Source organism: Somniosus microcephalus, chromosome 12 (genome assembly GCF_052327205.1).
Source record: "Somniosus microcephalus isolate GS21.2 chromosome 12, FLI_Smic_1.0, whole genome shotgun sequence".
Lineage (NCBI taxonomy): Eukaryota > Metazoa > Chordata > Chondrichthyes > Squaliformes > Somniosidae > Somniosus > Somniosus microcephalus.
In genome coordinates, this window is record NC_140998.1 from 169,170,923 (window position 1) to 169,187,733 (window position 16,811).

General features: G+C 48.0%; 1 protein-coding gene across 1 annotated transcript in view; it reads left to right on the forward strand.

Annotated features, from left to right (window-relative positions):
* Positions 1 to 16,811, forward strand: part of znf106a (zinc finger protein 106a) — a 91,920-nt gene that overhangs the window by 49,378 nt on the left and 25,731 nt on the right. Inside the window, exons 12-14 of the mRNA XM_086003825.1 lie at positions 1,642 to 1,787; positions 7,606 to 7,740; positions 9,153 to 9,269. Coding sequence (XP_085859951.1) covers positions 1,642 to 1,787; positions 7,606 to 7,740; positions 9,153 to 9,269 — 398 coding nt within the window. The remainder of the gene's footprint in view (positions 1 to 1,641; positions 1,788 to 7,605; positions 7,741 to 9,152; positions 9,270 to 16,811) is intronic.

Sequence of the window (16,811 nt, forward strand, 5' to 3'; positions counted from 1 at the left end):
TTTTGTTTTTGTGGCCAGTTCTTTCCATGTGATTGGGGAGTCTAGAGGGTTTTGGTTGTCTTTAATTGTTGCTTCTAATGTGTGGAGTTTTTCTGTGACCTGATGTTGACTTGGGTTTGTTTCGTTTATTGGGATGTCTTTGTAGAGGTTTTCAAAATGTGTTCTCCAGATGTCGCCATCTTGGATTGGTAATGCTTGCAATTGTGTTGTACTCAGGTTATTCCACATTTCCCAGAATTGTTTTGGATTGGTGGAGTTTTCAATTTCTTCGAGTATTTTGTGGGTATAGTTTTGTGTTTTGTTCCTAATGGTGTGTTTATATCTTTTGAGGGTTTCATTGTATCTAGTACGTAGGTCCGGATTGTTTGGTTGGCGATGCTTTTGGTTTGATATTTTTCTCAGGTCTTTTCTGGCATTTTTGCATTCGTGGTCAAACCATTTCTTATTTTTATTTTGTCTTTTGTGACGCTTCCTCTTCTGTTTCACAAGGTCGGCTTTTACAGCTGCCTCATGGAAGATCATATTTATATCCTCTATGGCCATGTTTACACCATCTCTGGTGATCTCGTATGGGTTTTCTTTAAATTTTGATATTTTACTTGTGAGATCAGGTGACTTTAGTGCTGTGATGAATTTTTTCTCTCTCTCTCTCTCTCTCTCTCTCTCTAACCCACAGGTCAGACTCTCTCTCGCTCTAACCCACGGGTCAGACTCTCTCTCTCTCTCGCTCTAACCCACGGGTCAGACTCTCTCTCGCTCTCGCTCTCGCTCTAACCCACGGGGCAGGCTCGCTCTCTCTCGCTCTCGCTCTAACCCACGGGTCAGGCTCTCTCTCTCTCTCTCTCTCTCTCTCTCTCTCTCTCTCTTTCTCTCTCTCGCTCTACCCCACGGGTCAGACTCTCTCTCTCGCTCTAGCACACGGGTCAGACTCTACCCAACGGACAGGCATATAGCGATTGATGGTGTGGTGATTGGGTGACGTTGGCACTTGTTCAAGCAGACGTGTGTGTCTGGTAATAATCAGCCGGCTTTGTCCTGCACTCTCGCTTTCCCCATGTGTAAAGATCCAAGGACAATAAAAATTCTCCCAGTGTCAGCCACGTTAAAGGCGCTACAATACTGGCAAGTAACGTTCCCTATAATCCGTGCGACCGCGTAGCCTGGGACTGGCTTTTGCAATGTTAAAGTTCACGCATACCCAAAAAAAAATTAGGAACGTGCTGGCAAGCTATAAATTTCTCTTTCACATGTTAAGTATAGAGCCCTTTTTGAAATGAAATGATATAGGTCTCCAGTCTGTCGCGTAGGCTTCCGCTGCTTCTTACAACACCCCGCAAAAGGTAGGAACCAGTAAACCAGCCTTATACATTGCTAACATGACTGAAACCCAGCCTGTTCCTTTCTGATTCCTCCATGCACCTCTAGGGCATTCAGTACTCCTGCTGGAAATAGCCACTGGCCCCTTCAGTAGTTTTTGATCTTTCTAAATGCCCAGGTCAGGAGGGGGGTACAGATTTTCAGGTTGGAAGGTACTCACCTCCGCGCCAATCCATGGGTGGATTCTAAAATGGGCGGCTTGAGAGTTCAGTCGTGATGATTTGAGAAACAAATGTGTGTTACCGCTGATGTGTCTTTTCTTAGAAGTGTCCTCTGACGGCGGGGAGGAGGAGGATCCCACCGAGGGAGCCTTCGAGGGTCACCAGGCGGCTGTGAATGCCATGCAGATATACAATGGCAACCTCTACACCTGCTCTGCCGATAAAACTGTACGCGTCTATAATCTGACGGTAAGAGCAGTCCAGAGAGATTCCAGTAGGGCTGTCTGTGTTTGTCTGAAGTGTGGAGATTGACCAAATAAGTTGTCTTCCATTTTTATTAAATGGGCTTCTGGCTGCCATTGTTTTGGGAATCGCATTCCGCGGTTATGTGCGTTTTCCATGATAGCTGCTAATGATTGATTTTGGCTGTGAAGAAGTGGTTTGGAAGCAATAGGTTGGGCCTGACTAATTGTTTGAGGATGCAACTAGACTGTTGAACCTCACTGCCCCCATACGTGGCTCCAATACCCTTCCTATAATGAGCTAACCCAATACTTCAAACCATCCTCCAACTGTGGCCTACCCAATGTCTTGCACGCATTCTTCTTCACCTCCTTTCTTTTGTGTTCTTTGTTCCTATATGGAAACTCCTTTGCCTTTTTCATGGCGTTTCCCTGTTGTTAAGGATCTGTGCGCCTTTAAGAATCTTACCATTTATGTTTTCCTTTTTTTTTTCAATGTGCTTCACGTTTCTCTACCCTTGCCACCCGGTCTGTCCATTCTCCGAACCCATCTATATCCTCTGGCATTTTTCCTCTCCACTTGCCACGCCCTCATTACGTGTCTTATTTCTGTTTTAATATTATTCCCTCTGTGCACATGCCCAAACTATTTAGGTGTAATGGAAACTAGAGGCCCCTGAGCACCCCACTGGCTCTATCTAGTCAATCTAAGACATTCCCTCATCCCTGTGTCTGTCTTTTAGCCATCCCATTATCCGTACCACGACTTAACTTTTAATACTTTGATCTTCACAAGTCTCTCGTCTTATTTAACCAGAGGCCTTTTGAAAGCCCAAATCTACCAACTCCACTACACATTCCTCATTCTGTAGTTTCCTCAAAGAATTTGATTAAGTCAGGCAATATATGTGGTGTATATGAATTTCAGAAGGCATTAGATAAAGTGCCCCATGAGAGGCTTGTTTGAAAAATAAATGTGTGGTTCAAGAGGAAATGTAGCAGCATGCCTGAAACAAAGGATTGGGGTAAATTGGTGTCGCTTGGACTGGTACCCTAGGGATCGGTGTTGGGTCCACTTTTGTTTTTCATATATGGATGATTTGGACTGTATAGGGAGCATAATTTCAAAATTTGCAGACAACACGGAAGTATGGGGTTTGCCAAATAGCGATGAGGCCTGTAAAAGGCTTCAGGAAGACCGATTAGTGGAATGGGCAGATATAATTTCATGTGGAGAAGTGAGGTAATAAATTTTAGGAGAATAAGCAAGGAATTGGAGTATACACTCAATGGAAAGACACTGAAGGGTGTGGATGACCTCGGGGGCTCAGATACATAATTTCCTAAATGTGTGAGTGTAGGTAGATAAAGCATAAGAAATAGGAGCAGGAGTCGACCATATGGCCCCTCGAGCCTGCTCCGCCATTCAATAAGATCATGGTTGATGTTGTGTATTTTGAATGTGTATTAGAATTGTCCCACATGGGATACCGTAGTGGTGATTTGCAATGCACTATGGGAAATGTAGTGCATTGAGTGAAGAAGCACATTGTAAATAAAATGGCCGTTAACTAAACTCTCCACCCTGGAGTCCTCCTTAATTGTTATGTAGGTAAGGGTGTAAAACCCCTTGAGACACAACAAAACTGGTGACGAGGACGACGGACTTGCGCATCACTTTGCACTGGAATCGGCGATGTTTAAAGTAAGAAGTTCCTGTCTTTTCTTAATGGCACGCCCGCAGTTTAGTGCTGATGCAATCGCCTCGTAAAGGTGGTGGTTCGTGTGTGACACAAATAAGAAGGGGGAGAGTAACGATACAGTGAAACGAAGTGGAGGAAAAGGACTGTAAAGAAAAAAACAAAATGGCTATGCTAACCGGAGCGTTTGGACCATTTGATGAAACGGCGGAGCAATGGAGTGCTTATACAGAGCGTTTCAGATTTTTCATGACTGCAAATGGCATTAAAGATGACGTGAAAGTGGCGATGTTCCTCAGTGTGATCGGAGCAAAAACATTTGGCTTGTTACGGAGTTTGATGCACCCGGATAAGCCAGGCGCTAAGACATATGATCAGATTGTGGAAGTTTTGGAAACACATTTCGCACCCAAGCTGCTGCTGATTGCCGAGAGGTTCAGGTTTCACAAACGAAACCAAGGGGAGGGTGAGTCCATAGCCGAATATGTTGCAGTGCTAAAGAAGCTAACTGAGCATTGTGACTTTGGTGAAACTCTAAATGACACTGTCCATGATAGGTTTGTGTGTGGATTAAGATGCGAAGCAACACAGAAGCGCTTGCTCACGACTGACAAACTGACGCTTAAATCAGCAGTGGAGCTCGCTGTGTCTATGGAGTTAGCAGCTAAAGATGCACAGCTGTTGGGGGCTGCAACAAGAGTGCACAGGGTAGCAGCTACACCGGATAAGCATGCAAGGGGCACCAGAGAGTGTTACAGATGTGGAAGGTCAGGTCATCAGCCATCTGACTGCTGGTGTAAAGACCTGACCTGTCGGAAATGTGAGAAGAAAGGACACATTGAACGTGTGTGTAAAGGGCAAAGCAAACAATCCTACACAGGGACACACAAAAACAAACAAGGAAACACATCCAACTGGCGTTCTAAAAAGAAAAACCTACAAATGTCGGCCAGCTGCGGTCATTCTTAGGTCTCCTGAACTATTACGGAAAGTTTATTCCACAGCTGGCATCACTGTTGAAGCCATTACATGAGTTGCTGTGTCAGGGCAAGGCCTGGGTGTGGACGAAGGAGTGCGAAGCTGCATTCAAGAAAGCCAAAGCAGCTTTGACTGACCCCAGAGTGTTGACGCACTTTGACCCGCCGTTGCAGATTCAGCTGGCCTGTGACGCGTCGGCGCGGTCGTGTCCCACATCTTTCCCTCGGGCGAAGAGAAGCCGATTGCATTCGCGTCAACGTCCCTGAGCAAGGCGGAGGTGAAATACCCGCAGATGGAAAAAGAGGCTTTGGGCATCATCTTTGGAATCAATAAGTTCCATCACTACTTGTTCGGAAGGAAATTCACCTTGCTGACGGATCATCGTCCTCTGACATCGATCTTTGGTCCACACACAGGAATACCCTCCCTGGCAGCGTGCAGGATGCAGCGCTGGGCGCTGATGTTAAGCGCTCACAATTACAACATCAAATACCGGAGGTCAGCAGCACATGGCAATGCGGACGGATTGTCAAGACTTCCGCTGCCTGTGCCCTCTGAAGGCTGTGAGCAGAAGATTTTCTACTTTGACATGGTGAGCAATGCCCCTGTCCCGGCCCGACAGGTCAAGAAAGAGACCAGAGTGGACCCTACGCTATCCAAGGTGCTGGATCAGGTGATGCGAGGAGACGGATCACGGGTGTCAGACGCACCACCTGAGCTCCTACCTTACCTGTCAAGAGGGAAGGAGTTGTCTGTCACGTCAGGATGCCTCCTTTGGGGCATTCGAGTGATCATACCACCAAAGCTGCGGAAACATGTCCTCAACGAGCTGCACTCAGGACATTGTGGTATTGTCCGGATGAAGGAGCTGGCACGAAGCTGCTTCTGGTGGCCCGGTCTGGATCATGAAATTGAAGTTGAAGCGAAATCATGCCCATCATGCGAGACAACCAGGGATATGCCAAGAGCAGCGCCACTGCATCCATGGGAATGGCCAGCGACACCGTGGCAACGGATCCATCTGGACTTCGCGGGACCAGTGGAAGGAGCGATGTTCCTGGTCGCGGTGGACTCCCATTCCAAATGGCCGGAGGTTGCAGTAATGTCCACTACCACTACGGAGAAAACAATCGAGACTCTGAGAGAGATGTTCGGGCGATATGGTCTGCCGGAGCAGATCGTAACCGACAATGGAACACAGTTCACATCCCAGGAGATGGAGGAGTTCCTCGAGCAATGGAATCCAGCACACGTTCTCCGCGCCTTATCATCCATCCACGAATGGATTGGCGGAGAGATTTGTCAGAATGCTGAAACGCGCGTTGAAAGCGGCAAGAAGTGATGCTCCTCTAAAGCAGCGCCTGAATGCTTTCTTGCTGAAATACCGAAACACGCCTCATGCTACGACTGGAACATCTCCTGCTTACCTACTCATGGGAAGGCAGCTACGGACACGCCTTGACCTGCTGAGGCCAACGTCCACAGAAGCAGTGGTGCACGCCGATCAGCAGGATCAAGTCAGCAGACGAGCTCCGAGGTCCAAAGAACGACACTTTGTGGTGGGGGTCAAAGTCCTCACGCGTAACTACACCACCCCGGAGCGGTGGGTCCCGGCTACGGTCATTCAAAAGACGGGCCCCGTTTCATACCGAGTCGCACCGGAGATGACCGAACATTGAGACGGCATGTAGACCAGTTACTGCCAAGACAGTCGCCACAGGTAACCCAAGAAACAGAGGATCAAGGACCTGCTGGGGGCTCCAGCAGGGACTGGTCGTCCGACCCTGAGACGGTGGCACCATCCACTCTTGTGCCATCGAGGGAGGGAGCCACGCCTGCAGGGTCACGGGAGAGCCAGCCAGAGCCTGCTCCTGAGACTAGGCGTTACCCCCAAAGAGAAAGGCAGCCTCCAGAGCGCCTTAGTTGCAGTTAGTGCTAACCAGTGTGCATGGGGCAGAATAATCCCCAGGGTTAGCAGAGTGTAGAGGCAGTCTACACTCTCTTCCAAAGTTATAGTCATTTTCAGTTATTCTGTTTTGTGGACATTCTATTTTAAGGGGGAGGAAATATGTTGTGTATTTTGAATGTGTATTAGAATTGTCCCACATGGGATACCGTAGTGGTGATTTGCAATGCACTATGGGAAATGTAGTGCATTGAGTGAAGAAGCACATTGTAAATAAAATGGCCATTAACTAAACTCTCCACCCCGGAGTCCTTCTTAATTGTTATGTAGGTAAGTGTATAAAACCCCTTGAGACACAACAGTTGAACTTCTATATCAACTCCACTTTCCCGCCCTATAAAAAGGCCAACAGCAATTTGGGTTTTATAAATGGGGCATCAAGCAAAGAACTGACGATAAATTTAGATGAAGCAGTGGTTAAGCCACAGTTGGAGTGCTGTGTGCAGTTCTGGGCGCCCCATTGCAGAAAGGACATTAAAGCTAGTGTAGATTCACCAGAATGATGCCAGGGATGGGAGACTATCGTTATAAGGAGAGACTGGGACCGATTCCACTGGAGCAGAGAAAGCTAAGGGGAGATTTCATGAATGTTAAAATTATGAACAGTTTTGGTAGTGAATAGGGAAAGACTGTTTCCTCTGGTTATGGAGTCAGTGACGAGGGGGTCATCTATTTAAAGTTATCACAGAGTGAGGAGAGGGGTTAGGAGAGATTTCTTTACATAGAGGGTTGGAGTTTGCAATGCTTTTGCAACAGGGTATGTTTGAAGCAGAGACCATTGCATCTTTTAAGGGAAAATTGGATAAATATTTGAGGCAGAGAATGATAGAGGACTAAAGGAGGAGCATGGGGCAGTGGGATTGCTCTAACAGAGAGCTGGCATGGGCCGAATGGCCTTCTGCTGTGCTGTAAACTCTCTCTGCTCCAGTGTTTACTGCAGTGGGAGCTGGCTCTCCAGGTCAGCCTGGGAGCTGATCCAGTGATTTGGGACCCACCAATGATGCAGCACCAGCCAGTCACTGCTGTGTGTATTTAAGGTCAGGCACTTTACGATTGACCATTATGTAGGAAATGACAGCTGCATTCATCCTGCCGTTTCCTAGTGAAGCCCTTGGTTGCTTCACTTCCTAACCACGTTAAAAGCAGCGTTGATGCCAGGTTTTGTGTTTGCACTGTTTCAGAGTCGGAAGTGTATGGGTGTCTTCGAGGGTCACAGTACAAAGGTGAACTGCTTGCTGATCGTTCACCTACAAGGGAAGACTGCGTGTATGTACACAGGATCCAGCGACCACACCGTGCGATGCTACGACGTGAAGGTGGGTCCGAACCGCACCTTATGGATCCATCGGCCCTGTCTCCTTAACGCCAACAGAGCTCCAACTGGGAACATAGGAAGAGGAGGAGGCCGTTCAGCCCCTTGAACCTGTTACATAGGAACAGGAGGAGGAGGCCATTCAGCCCCTTGAACCTGTTACATAGGAGCAGGAGGAGGAGGCCGCTCAGCCCCTTGAACCTGTTACATAGGAGCAGGAGGAGGAGGCCGTTCAGCCCCTTGAACCTGTTACACAGGAGCAGGAGGCCATTCAGTCCCTTGAACCTGTTACATAGGAGCAGGAGGAGGAGGCCATTCAGCCCCTTGAACCTGTTACGCAGGAGGAGGAGGCCATTCAGCCCCTTGAACCTGTTACACAGGAGCAGGAGGAGGAGGCCATTCAGCCCCTTGAACCTGTTCCCCATTCAATTAGATCATGTCTAATCTGTACCTCAACTCCCATTTTCCCGCTGTAGTTCCATATCCCTTAATGTCGGAAAAAAAATCTATCAATCTCAGTTTTGACATTTTCAATTGACCCCCAGCCTCAACAGCTTTTTGGGGGGGAGAGTTCCAGCTTTCCACTACCCTTTGAGCGAGGAAGTGCTTCCTGACATCACCCCTGAATGGCCTCACTCTAATTTTCAGGTTATGACCTCTTGTTCTGGACTCCCCCACCAGAGGAAATAGGCTCTCTCTAACTACCCCATCGAATCCTTTAATCATCATAAATACCTGAATTAGATCACCCCTTAATCTGATATACTCAAGGTAATACAAGGGTAGTCTACGCAACCACAGGGCTGATTTAGAACTGGATGTGTAAAGAATTCAGATTGATGGCAAACCATTATGCGCTCCGCGCTGAGGCAGAACCTGCAGCCTCCAGCCGTTCTGCACCTGAGCATTGTGGGGCGGAGCAATACAGCCGTCTAGCCTGGTGAACTGCGCTGCAAGAGGCTGAATGGAACTGAGCCGCACAGGCCAGGAGGGTGTGCCTGCTCCACTCCCTACCAGGCAGTGGTGGGATTGGCTTCAGTACCCTGCATTGAGCCAAGGGAAACCAGGCACCTTCCTGCTACCGAGAGTGGCTGTGTGGGGAGGTCAGGATCAGGGTGCCCCCACCCTGTGATTAAAGGTAATACCAGCACCGCCTGCCCAGTCTCTCACCTGAGGAAGAAGGGAGCCATGATGGAATCGGTGAGTTCCAGGCATGACTGCTTAGTTGTACACCTTTCAGGCATAATGGGGCACAGGTTATGTCAGATTGCACTTGCTCGGGGGGTGGAGGAGGCCCTTTGCCTAATGTTGCCCGATCTTTAATGGATGGCTCGTGCGGAGCCTGGCCCTGCTGTAACTGCCGGATCTTGCTGTGGTCAGATCCTCGTGTGAATTCTTTGCTTTCTTTCTGAACAGAGTAAAGTGTGCCTGGACCAGTTCACGTTGTCGGACCGGGTGCTGAGTTTGCACAGTCGATGGCGTGTCCTGTACATCGGACTGGCCAGTGGCGCTGTGTTTACCTTCAGCATTAAGGTAAGTGCTTGGGTGCACTCACCAGTATCTTCTCCCTCTTGGGTCACAAGTTGAAGATTTTTAAAGGGACAATTATTAATGTTCTCTGAGCCGATCCCTGGTTGCATCAACTCCTGCGTTGGCCTGCTCCTCCCTGCTGTACTGGGGTAAGTAATCAGTCACTGCTCATTGCCCAATTCCATTCACAGGCATGTTCCTCCTAATCAAGAATCTGTTTTGAAGTCATCATCCCCTCTCCCATCAGCCTGACGTTGAAGGATGTGGTCAGCTGGCCCCTTAAATCCACTCACCTTGCGCTACCCTCACCAACTCTCTCAGCACACAAGCCTGGCATTGCTAGGACATTTGGAGGAGTTCTGAGAGTTTCGGCTATTCCAGTGCTCTCCTGGCTGGTCTCCCACCTTTCATCCTCCGTAAACTTGAGCTCATCCAAAACTCAGCCTGTATCTTAACTCGCACCAAGTCCCGTTCCCCCATTTCCCCTGTGCTCGCTGGCCTGCATTGGCTCCCGGTCCAGCAGCACCTTGATATAAAATTCTCATCCTTGTTTTCAAATCCCTCCATGGCCTCGCCCCTCCCCATCTCTAATCTCCTCCAACCCTCCCAACATCTCTACCCCTCCAAATCTGGCCTCTTTAGCATCCCCGATTTCCTTTGCTGCCATGGCCCTGAGCTCTGGAATTCCCTTCCTTAAACCTCTCGGCCTCTCTACCTCTTTTTTCCTTTAAGACGCTACTTAGAACCTACCTCTTTGACCAAGCGTTTGGTCACTTGCCATAAGATCTCCTTCTTTGGCTGGTGTCAATATTTTTCTGATTACGCCTCTGTGAAACGCCTTGGGACGTTTTACTATGTTAAAGGTGCTATATAAATGCGAGCTGTTGTTGAGGCAGAGGGAAACGGTAAAAGTGGGGTGGGCTTCATGGAAACAAAAGGAAATAAAGAAGTGCATGAACGAGGGGTTAAACTTGCAATGCAGCTCGCATTTATATAGCACCTTTAAAATAAAATAAATGTGAAGACAAGGTGCAAGCCAGGAACTGAGAGATTGGACAGGGTGAACAATGGCTTGTTCAAAGGCATTGGTTTTACAAACAATGATTGTCAGAAAAAGACCCTCTGGTCCATCCAGCCAGTACCATATAGTCATGATACCTTGTGTATCCCAATATAAACACTCCCCACCCCACCCCACCCAAAAGCTGTGTCATCTCCTGGGAGGGAGGTGTCAGAGACGGAGTGTTGGGGCTGTCGGATATTGCAGAGAAACATAGAAGATAGGAGCAGGAGTAGGCCATTCGGCCCCTCGAGTCCGCTCCGCCATTTAATGAGATCATGGCTGATCATCCAAATTCAGTACCCTGTCCCTGCTTTCTCCCCATGTCCCTTGATCCCTTTAGCCTCAAGAAATATATCCAACTCCTTCTTGAAAATATTTAATGAATTGGCCTCAACGGCCCTGTGTGGTAGAGAATTCCACAGGTTCACCACTCTCTGGGTGAAGAAATTCCTCCTCATCTCGGTCCTAAATGGCCTACCCCTTAGCCTTAGACTGTGACCCCTGGTTCTGGACTCCCCCGCCATCGGGAACATCCTTCCTGCATCTAGTCTGTCTAGTCCTGTTAGAATTCGTCGTCTGCAAACTTGGAGATATTCCATCTAGTTCCCTCATCTAGATCATTGATATATATATATATATATATTTATATTATATATATATATTGTGAATAGCTGGGGTCTTAGCACCGATCCCTGCAGTACCCCACCAGTCACTGCCTGCCACTTGGAAAAAGACCCATTTATTCCAACTCTTTGCTTCCTGTCTGCCAACCAGTTCTCTATCCAAGACAGTACCTTACCCCCAATCCCATGTGCTTTAACTTTGCACGCTAAGCTCTTATGCGGGACCTTATCGAAAGCCTTCTGAAAGTCACCACATCCACTGGTTCTCCCTTTATCTATTCTACCAGTTACATCCTCAAATAATTCCAGTAGATTAGTCAAGCTGATTTACCTTTTGTAAATCCATGTTGACTTTGTCCGATCCTGTCACTGTTTTCCAAGTGCTCTGCTATTACATCTTTTATAATGGATTCTAGCATTTTCCCCACTACCGATGTCAGGCTTACCGGTCTATAATTTCCCGTTTTCTCTCTACCACCTTTTTTAAATAGTGGGGTTACATTAGCTACCCTCCAATCCATGGGAACTGTTCCAGAGTCTCTAGAATTTTGGAAGATGACCAGCAATGCATCTACTATCTCTAGGGCCACTTCCTTAAGTGCCCTAGGATGTAGATTATCAGGCCCTGGGGATTTATCGGCCTTCAATCCCGTCAATTTCCCTAACACCATTCCCCCACAAATACTGATTTCTTTCAGTTCCTACCACTCATTAGACCCTATGTTCCCCGACATCTCTGGGTGGTTATTTGTGTCCTCCTTTGTGAAGACAGAACCAAAGTATGTATTTAATTGGTCAGCCATTTCTTTGTTCCCCATTATAAATTCCCCTGATTCTGACTGCAAGGGACCTACGCTTGACTTCACCAATCTTTTTCTCTTCACATAACTATAGAAGCTTTTACAGTCAGTTTTTATGTTCCCTGCAAGCTTACTCTCATACTCTATTTTCCCCCTCTTAATTAATCCCTTTGTCCTCCTTTGCTGAATCCTAAACTGCTCCCAATCCTCAGGTTTGCTGCTTTTTCTGGCCAAATTATATGTCCTCTCCTTGGATCTTATGCTATCCCTAATTTCCCTTGTTAGCCACGGTTGAGTCACCTTTTTTGTTTTATTTTTATGCCAAACAGGGATGAACAAATTCTGTAGTTCATCCGTGCGATCTTTAAATGTTTGCCATTGCCTATCCACCGACAACCCTTTAAGTAACATTCCCCAATCCATCCTAGCCAACTCTTGCCTCATACCATCGTAGTTTCCTTTATTTAAATTCAGGACCCTAGTCTCTAAGTCAACTACTTCACTCTCCATTTTAATGAAGAATTCTATCATGATCGCTCTTCCCCAAGGGGCCTCACACAGGAGGGAGTGGGACAGGTGACCAAAAGCTGGGTCAAAGAGGGACTTAAAGGAGGAGAGGGAGGTCGAGGGGAGGGGGGGGTGGAATTCGATAGCGTAGGGCTGAGATGGCTGAAGCATGGCCCTCAATGGTGGGGCGAAGGGAGTTGGGGGGGGGGGGGCGGAGGGGGGGATGTTTAAGATACCAGAATCGGGGTAATGTTGAGTGCTGGAGGAGGTTATGGAAATAGCAAGGGCACAGCCATGAAGGGATTGAAACACAAAGACGATCATTTTTAATTTGAGGTTTAGGGGAGCAGGAGTCATTTAGGGCAGGGGTGATGTGGAATAGAATATAGTCATCAGTATTTTTAATGAGCAGAAGTTTATGGAGGATGGGAGGCCAGCCAGGAGAGCATTTGGAATAATTAAGCCTGGAGATAACAACGGCATGGATGAGCATTTCGGCAGCAGATGAACTGAGGCAGGGTCGGAGACGGGTAACATTACGGAGATGGAAGTAGGCAAACTTGGTGATGAAGATGATATGGGGTCAGAAGCTCAACTCGTCAATTAGGACTGAGGTTGCGAACTGTCTGAGACAGTGGCCAGGGAGGGGCATGGAGCCGTTGGCGAGGGTACGAAATTTGTAGTGGGGGCCATAGTCGATGGCTTCAGTCTTCCTCATGGTTAAATTGGGAAATTCGCAGCTCATCCAAGACTGGATGTCAGTCAAGCAGTGTGATAACAGAGAATTAGTAAATGGGTCGAGACAGTTGGTGGGGTGGTAGAGTTGGGTGTCATCAACATATATTTGGAAACTGACCCCTTATTTGCAGATGCTGTCCAGGATGTAGATGAGAAATGGGAGGGGGGTCAAGGATCGATCCTTGGGCACTCCAGAGGTAACGGTGCGGGGGTGCGAATAGTAGCCATTGCTGGAGATTCTCTGGCTACAACTGGATAGTGAGGGCAGTCCCACCCAGCTGCACAGAAGAGCAGAAACGTTGGGAGAGGATGGTGTGGTCAGCCGTGTCAAAGGCTGCCAAGAGGTTAAGGAGGACGAGGAAGGATAATGCACCCTGGTCACAGTCACAGTGGGTGTTGTTTGTGACTTTGGTTAGGGCCGTTTTGGTGCTGTGAAAAGGGCAGAAGCAGAGGGCTTTGAACAGAGTTCCAGGAGTGGTGGGCAAAGAACCAGGAGGCAGCAACACACAAGGAACTTAGAAAGGAAAGGGAAATTCGGGATCTGGTAATTATTGGTGATCGCAGCAGAGTCAGGGGTGGGTCTTTATATGAGTGGTGATAGCAGCATTTCGTAAGGTGAGAGGGAACCGTTTACCATGTTAGGAAGGGAATTTGGATGGTCAGGTCACCTGCAATTCTGTGCGCTTTTATATTTTGCTAATGATCTCTTATGTGGAACCTTATCAAATGCCTTCCAGAAGACCATACAGACTATATCCACAGGCGCAATCCACCATGTGAGCAACCTCCTCAAAAAATTCCCTTTACAAATCCATGCTGACTCTCTTTGATCAACTAATACCTGTCCAAGTGCTCAGTCACTCAGTCTGTGATAATAGATTCCAGTAACTTCCCCACAATTAATGTTAAACTGACAGGTCTGTAGTTACCTTGTTTCTCTCACTCTCTCAAATAATGGGGTGACTCTTGTAATTTTCCAATCCAAAAGCCAAAATTCCAGAATCTGAAGAGCTTTGGAAAATTCCAACTAATGCATCAGCAATTCCCTCACACTTAATACCATAGAGTGGAAACCATCAGGTCTTGGAGATTTGTCTATCTTAAGTCCCATTATTTTCTTCATTGCTGTTTTTTTACTTGTATTAAATCTACTAAGTTCCTCCCCTTGACTTCGTTAGGTTCCCTTGTGGCACTGGCATTTTGTCCTCTTCCTCTACTGTGAAAATGGAAATAAAGTATTAATTTAATAAGTCTGCCATTTCTTTATTATCCATGATAGTCTCTCAGAGACAGGACATGCAGTGATAGGAGAGAAGGTAGGCTGAGGTATAGTGATGGATGGGAACCGGGATCAGGGAGAGGGGAAAGAGAGGATAGCAGCCAAAGGAACATAGATGTAGTGTGCTTGGGCCTGGAGGCGGTGGGGGACGGTCACATAGAGAAGCCTGAATTATGTAAACATGATGAGGATTTAGGCAAAACAGTTAGCGGTCTTAAACAGAGAGCAGAGCAGAATTAGAAATGTCCTACAATGGGAGCCCAAAACTGCACACCCTACTGTGGGCTAAGTGAGGTCTTGTACAAACTATGCTGCCGCCTTGTTCCTGTATTCTATACCTCTGGTTGCCTTTTTCATGGCCTTACTTATTTGCATTGTCACCTTCAATGACCTTGCTTAACTTCTGTTTAAGTTCCCACCTCCACTAACCTAACTTTGTTTGTCTTCTCACCCAATCTTCAACACTGTTTATTTTAAAGTCATAGGCCTAGAAATTCAGTGGGCTGTGCCACCCGTTAGCGCCTTAAGAGGGCGCTAAGTGGGTCGGAAGCTACTGGCCACGCCTCCCGCTAAATTCAGTGGGACGCTAATGGCGGCGCTAGCCGTTAGCGCTGCACCGCTACCGATGACGTCATCGGTGTGTGCAGCGCCCCGCTGACACCCCGATCACTATATTTAGATGCGTCCCCTGCTTTAACGCTGGACGCTATGTGCGACCGGTTCAGGGGGGCCTACCTGCGGCGGTAGAGGCGCTAATTAAAGGAGAGGTGCGAGGCAGCCATTTTTGTTGCTGGCCGCCTGCCAGCACCTCTCCGCGCTGCCGTCCCTGGCCTCCTGAGCCCCCCACCCCCACCTGCGGAGTGCCGACTGCGTTCCAAGAGCCCGGCACTTCTCCTCGGTGCCGGGCTATTTTGCCAGCACTCGCGATCCTCGGGGGCCCAGCTAGGCCCCAGATCGTGCTGAACAAGGCCCCTCCCCTTTAAGAAGGGGAGGAAGGCCTGCCGTACCGCAGCGCCTGCGCAGCGATATTCAGTTGCAGCGCCCCAAGAGGGATGCGGGGTGCCTCCAGTAGCGCCGCGCTTCCCTCTGGGGCGCTCCAACTGAATTTCCAGCGGGCGGCCGGGGCGCTACATTTAGCGCCCTGGCGAGGCTGGCGCCCCAAACAGGGCTATAGTGAATTTCTAGGCCATAGTCATAACGGCACAAAAGGAGGCCATTCGGCCCATCGAGTCTGTCGGCTCTCTAGAGCAATCCAGTCAGTCCCATTGCCCCGCTCTATCCCCGTAACTCTGCAAGTTTATTTCCCTCCAGTGCCTATCCAGTCTCCCCTTGAAAACATTGAGTGTCTCCACTTCCACCACTTCCGTCGGCAGCAAGTTCCAGGTCCTCACTACTTGCTGCGTAAAAAGTTTTTCCTCACATCCTCCCCGTATCTCTTGCCCAAAACCTTAAATCTGCGTCCCCTAGTCCTTGTACCATCAGCTAGTGGGAACAGCCTTTCCCCGTCTAGCCCTTCCAAACCCGTTATAATCTTGTACACCTCTATCAAATCACCCCTTAACCTCCTTTGCTCTAATGAAAATAAATCCAGCTTCTCCAACCTGTCCTTGTAGCTAAGATCCCCCATCCCCGGAACCATTCTGGTAAATCTCTTCTGCACCCTCTGAAGGGCCTTCACATCCTTCCTAAAGTGTGGTGACCAGAACTGGATGCAGTACTCCAGTTGTGGCCTAACCAGCGCTTTATAAAGTTTCAGCATAACTTCTCTACTTTTGTACTCAATACCTCTATTTATGAAGCCCAAGATCCCATATGCTTTGCTAACCACTCTCTCAATATGTCCCGCCACCTTCAGGGACCTATGCACATTAATTCCCAGGTCCCTCTGTCCCTGCATACTCTTTAAAACTGTGCCATTAAGTGTATATTGCCTCTCCCTGTTCCTTCTGCCAAAATGCATCACCTCACACTTCTCTGTATTAAATTCCATCTGCCCATTCTGCTAGCCTTTCTATGTCCTGTTGCAGTCGATTGGTATCATCCTCACTGTTTGCCCCACCCCCAAGTTTGGTGTCATCGGCAAATTTAGAAATTCTACTTTGAATTCCAATATCCAGGTCATTTATATATATATCAAAAAAGCAGTGGCCCCAGCACTGACCATTGGGAGATGCAGTATAATGTGGATAAATGCGAGGTTATCCACTTTGGTGGCAAAAACATGAAGACAGATTATTATCTGAACGGCAATAGATTGGGAAAAGGGGAAGTGCAACGAGACCTGGGTGTCCTTGTGCACCAGTTGCTGAGGGTAAGCATGCAGGTGCAGCAGGCGGTTAAGAAGGCAAATGGTATGTTGGCCTTCATAGCGAGTACAGGAGCAAGGGTGTCTTTCTGCAGTTGTACAGGGCCTTGGTGAGACCACACCTTGAGTATTGTGTGCAGTTTTGGTCGCCTTATCTGAGGAAGGATGTTCTTGCCATGGAGGGAGTGCAGCGAAGATTCGCCAGACTGATACCTGGGATGGCAGGAATG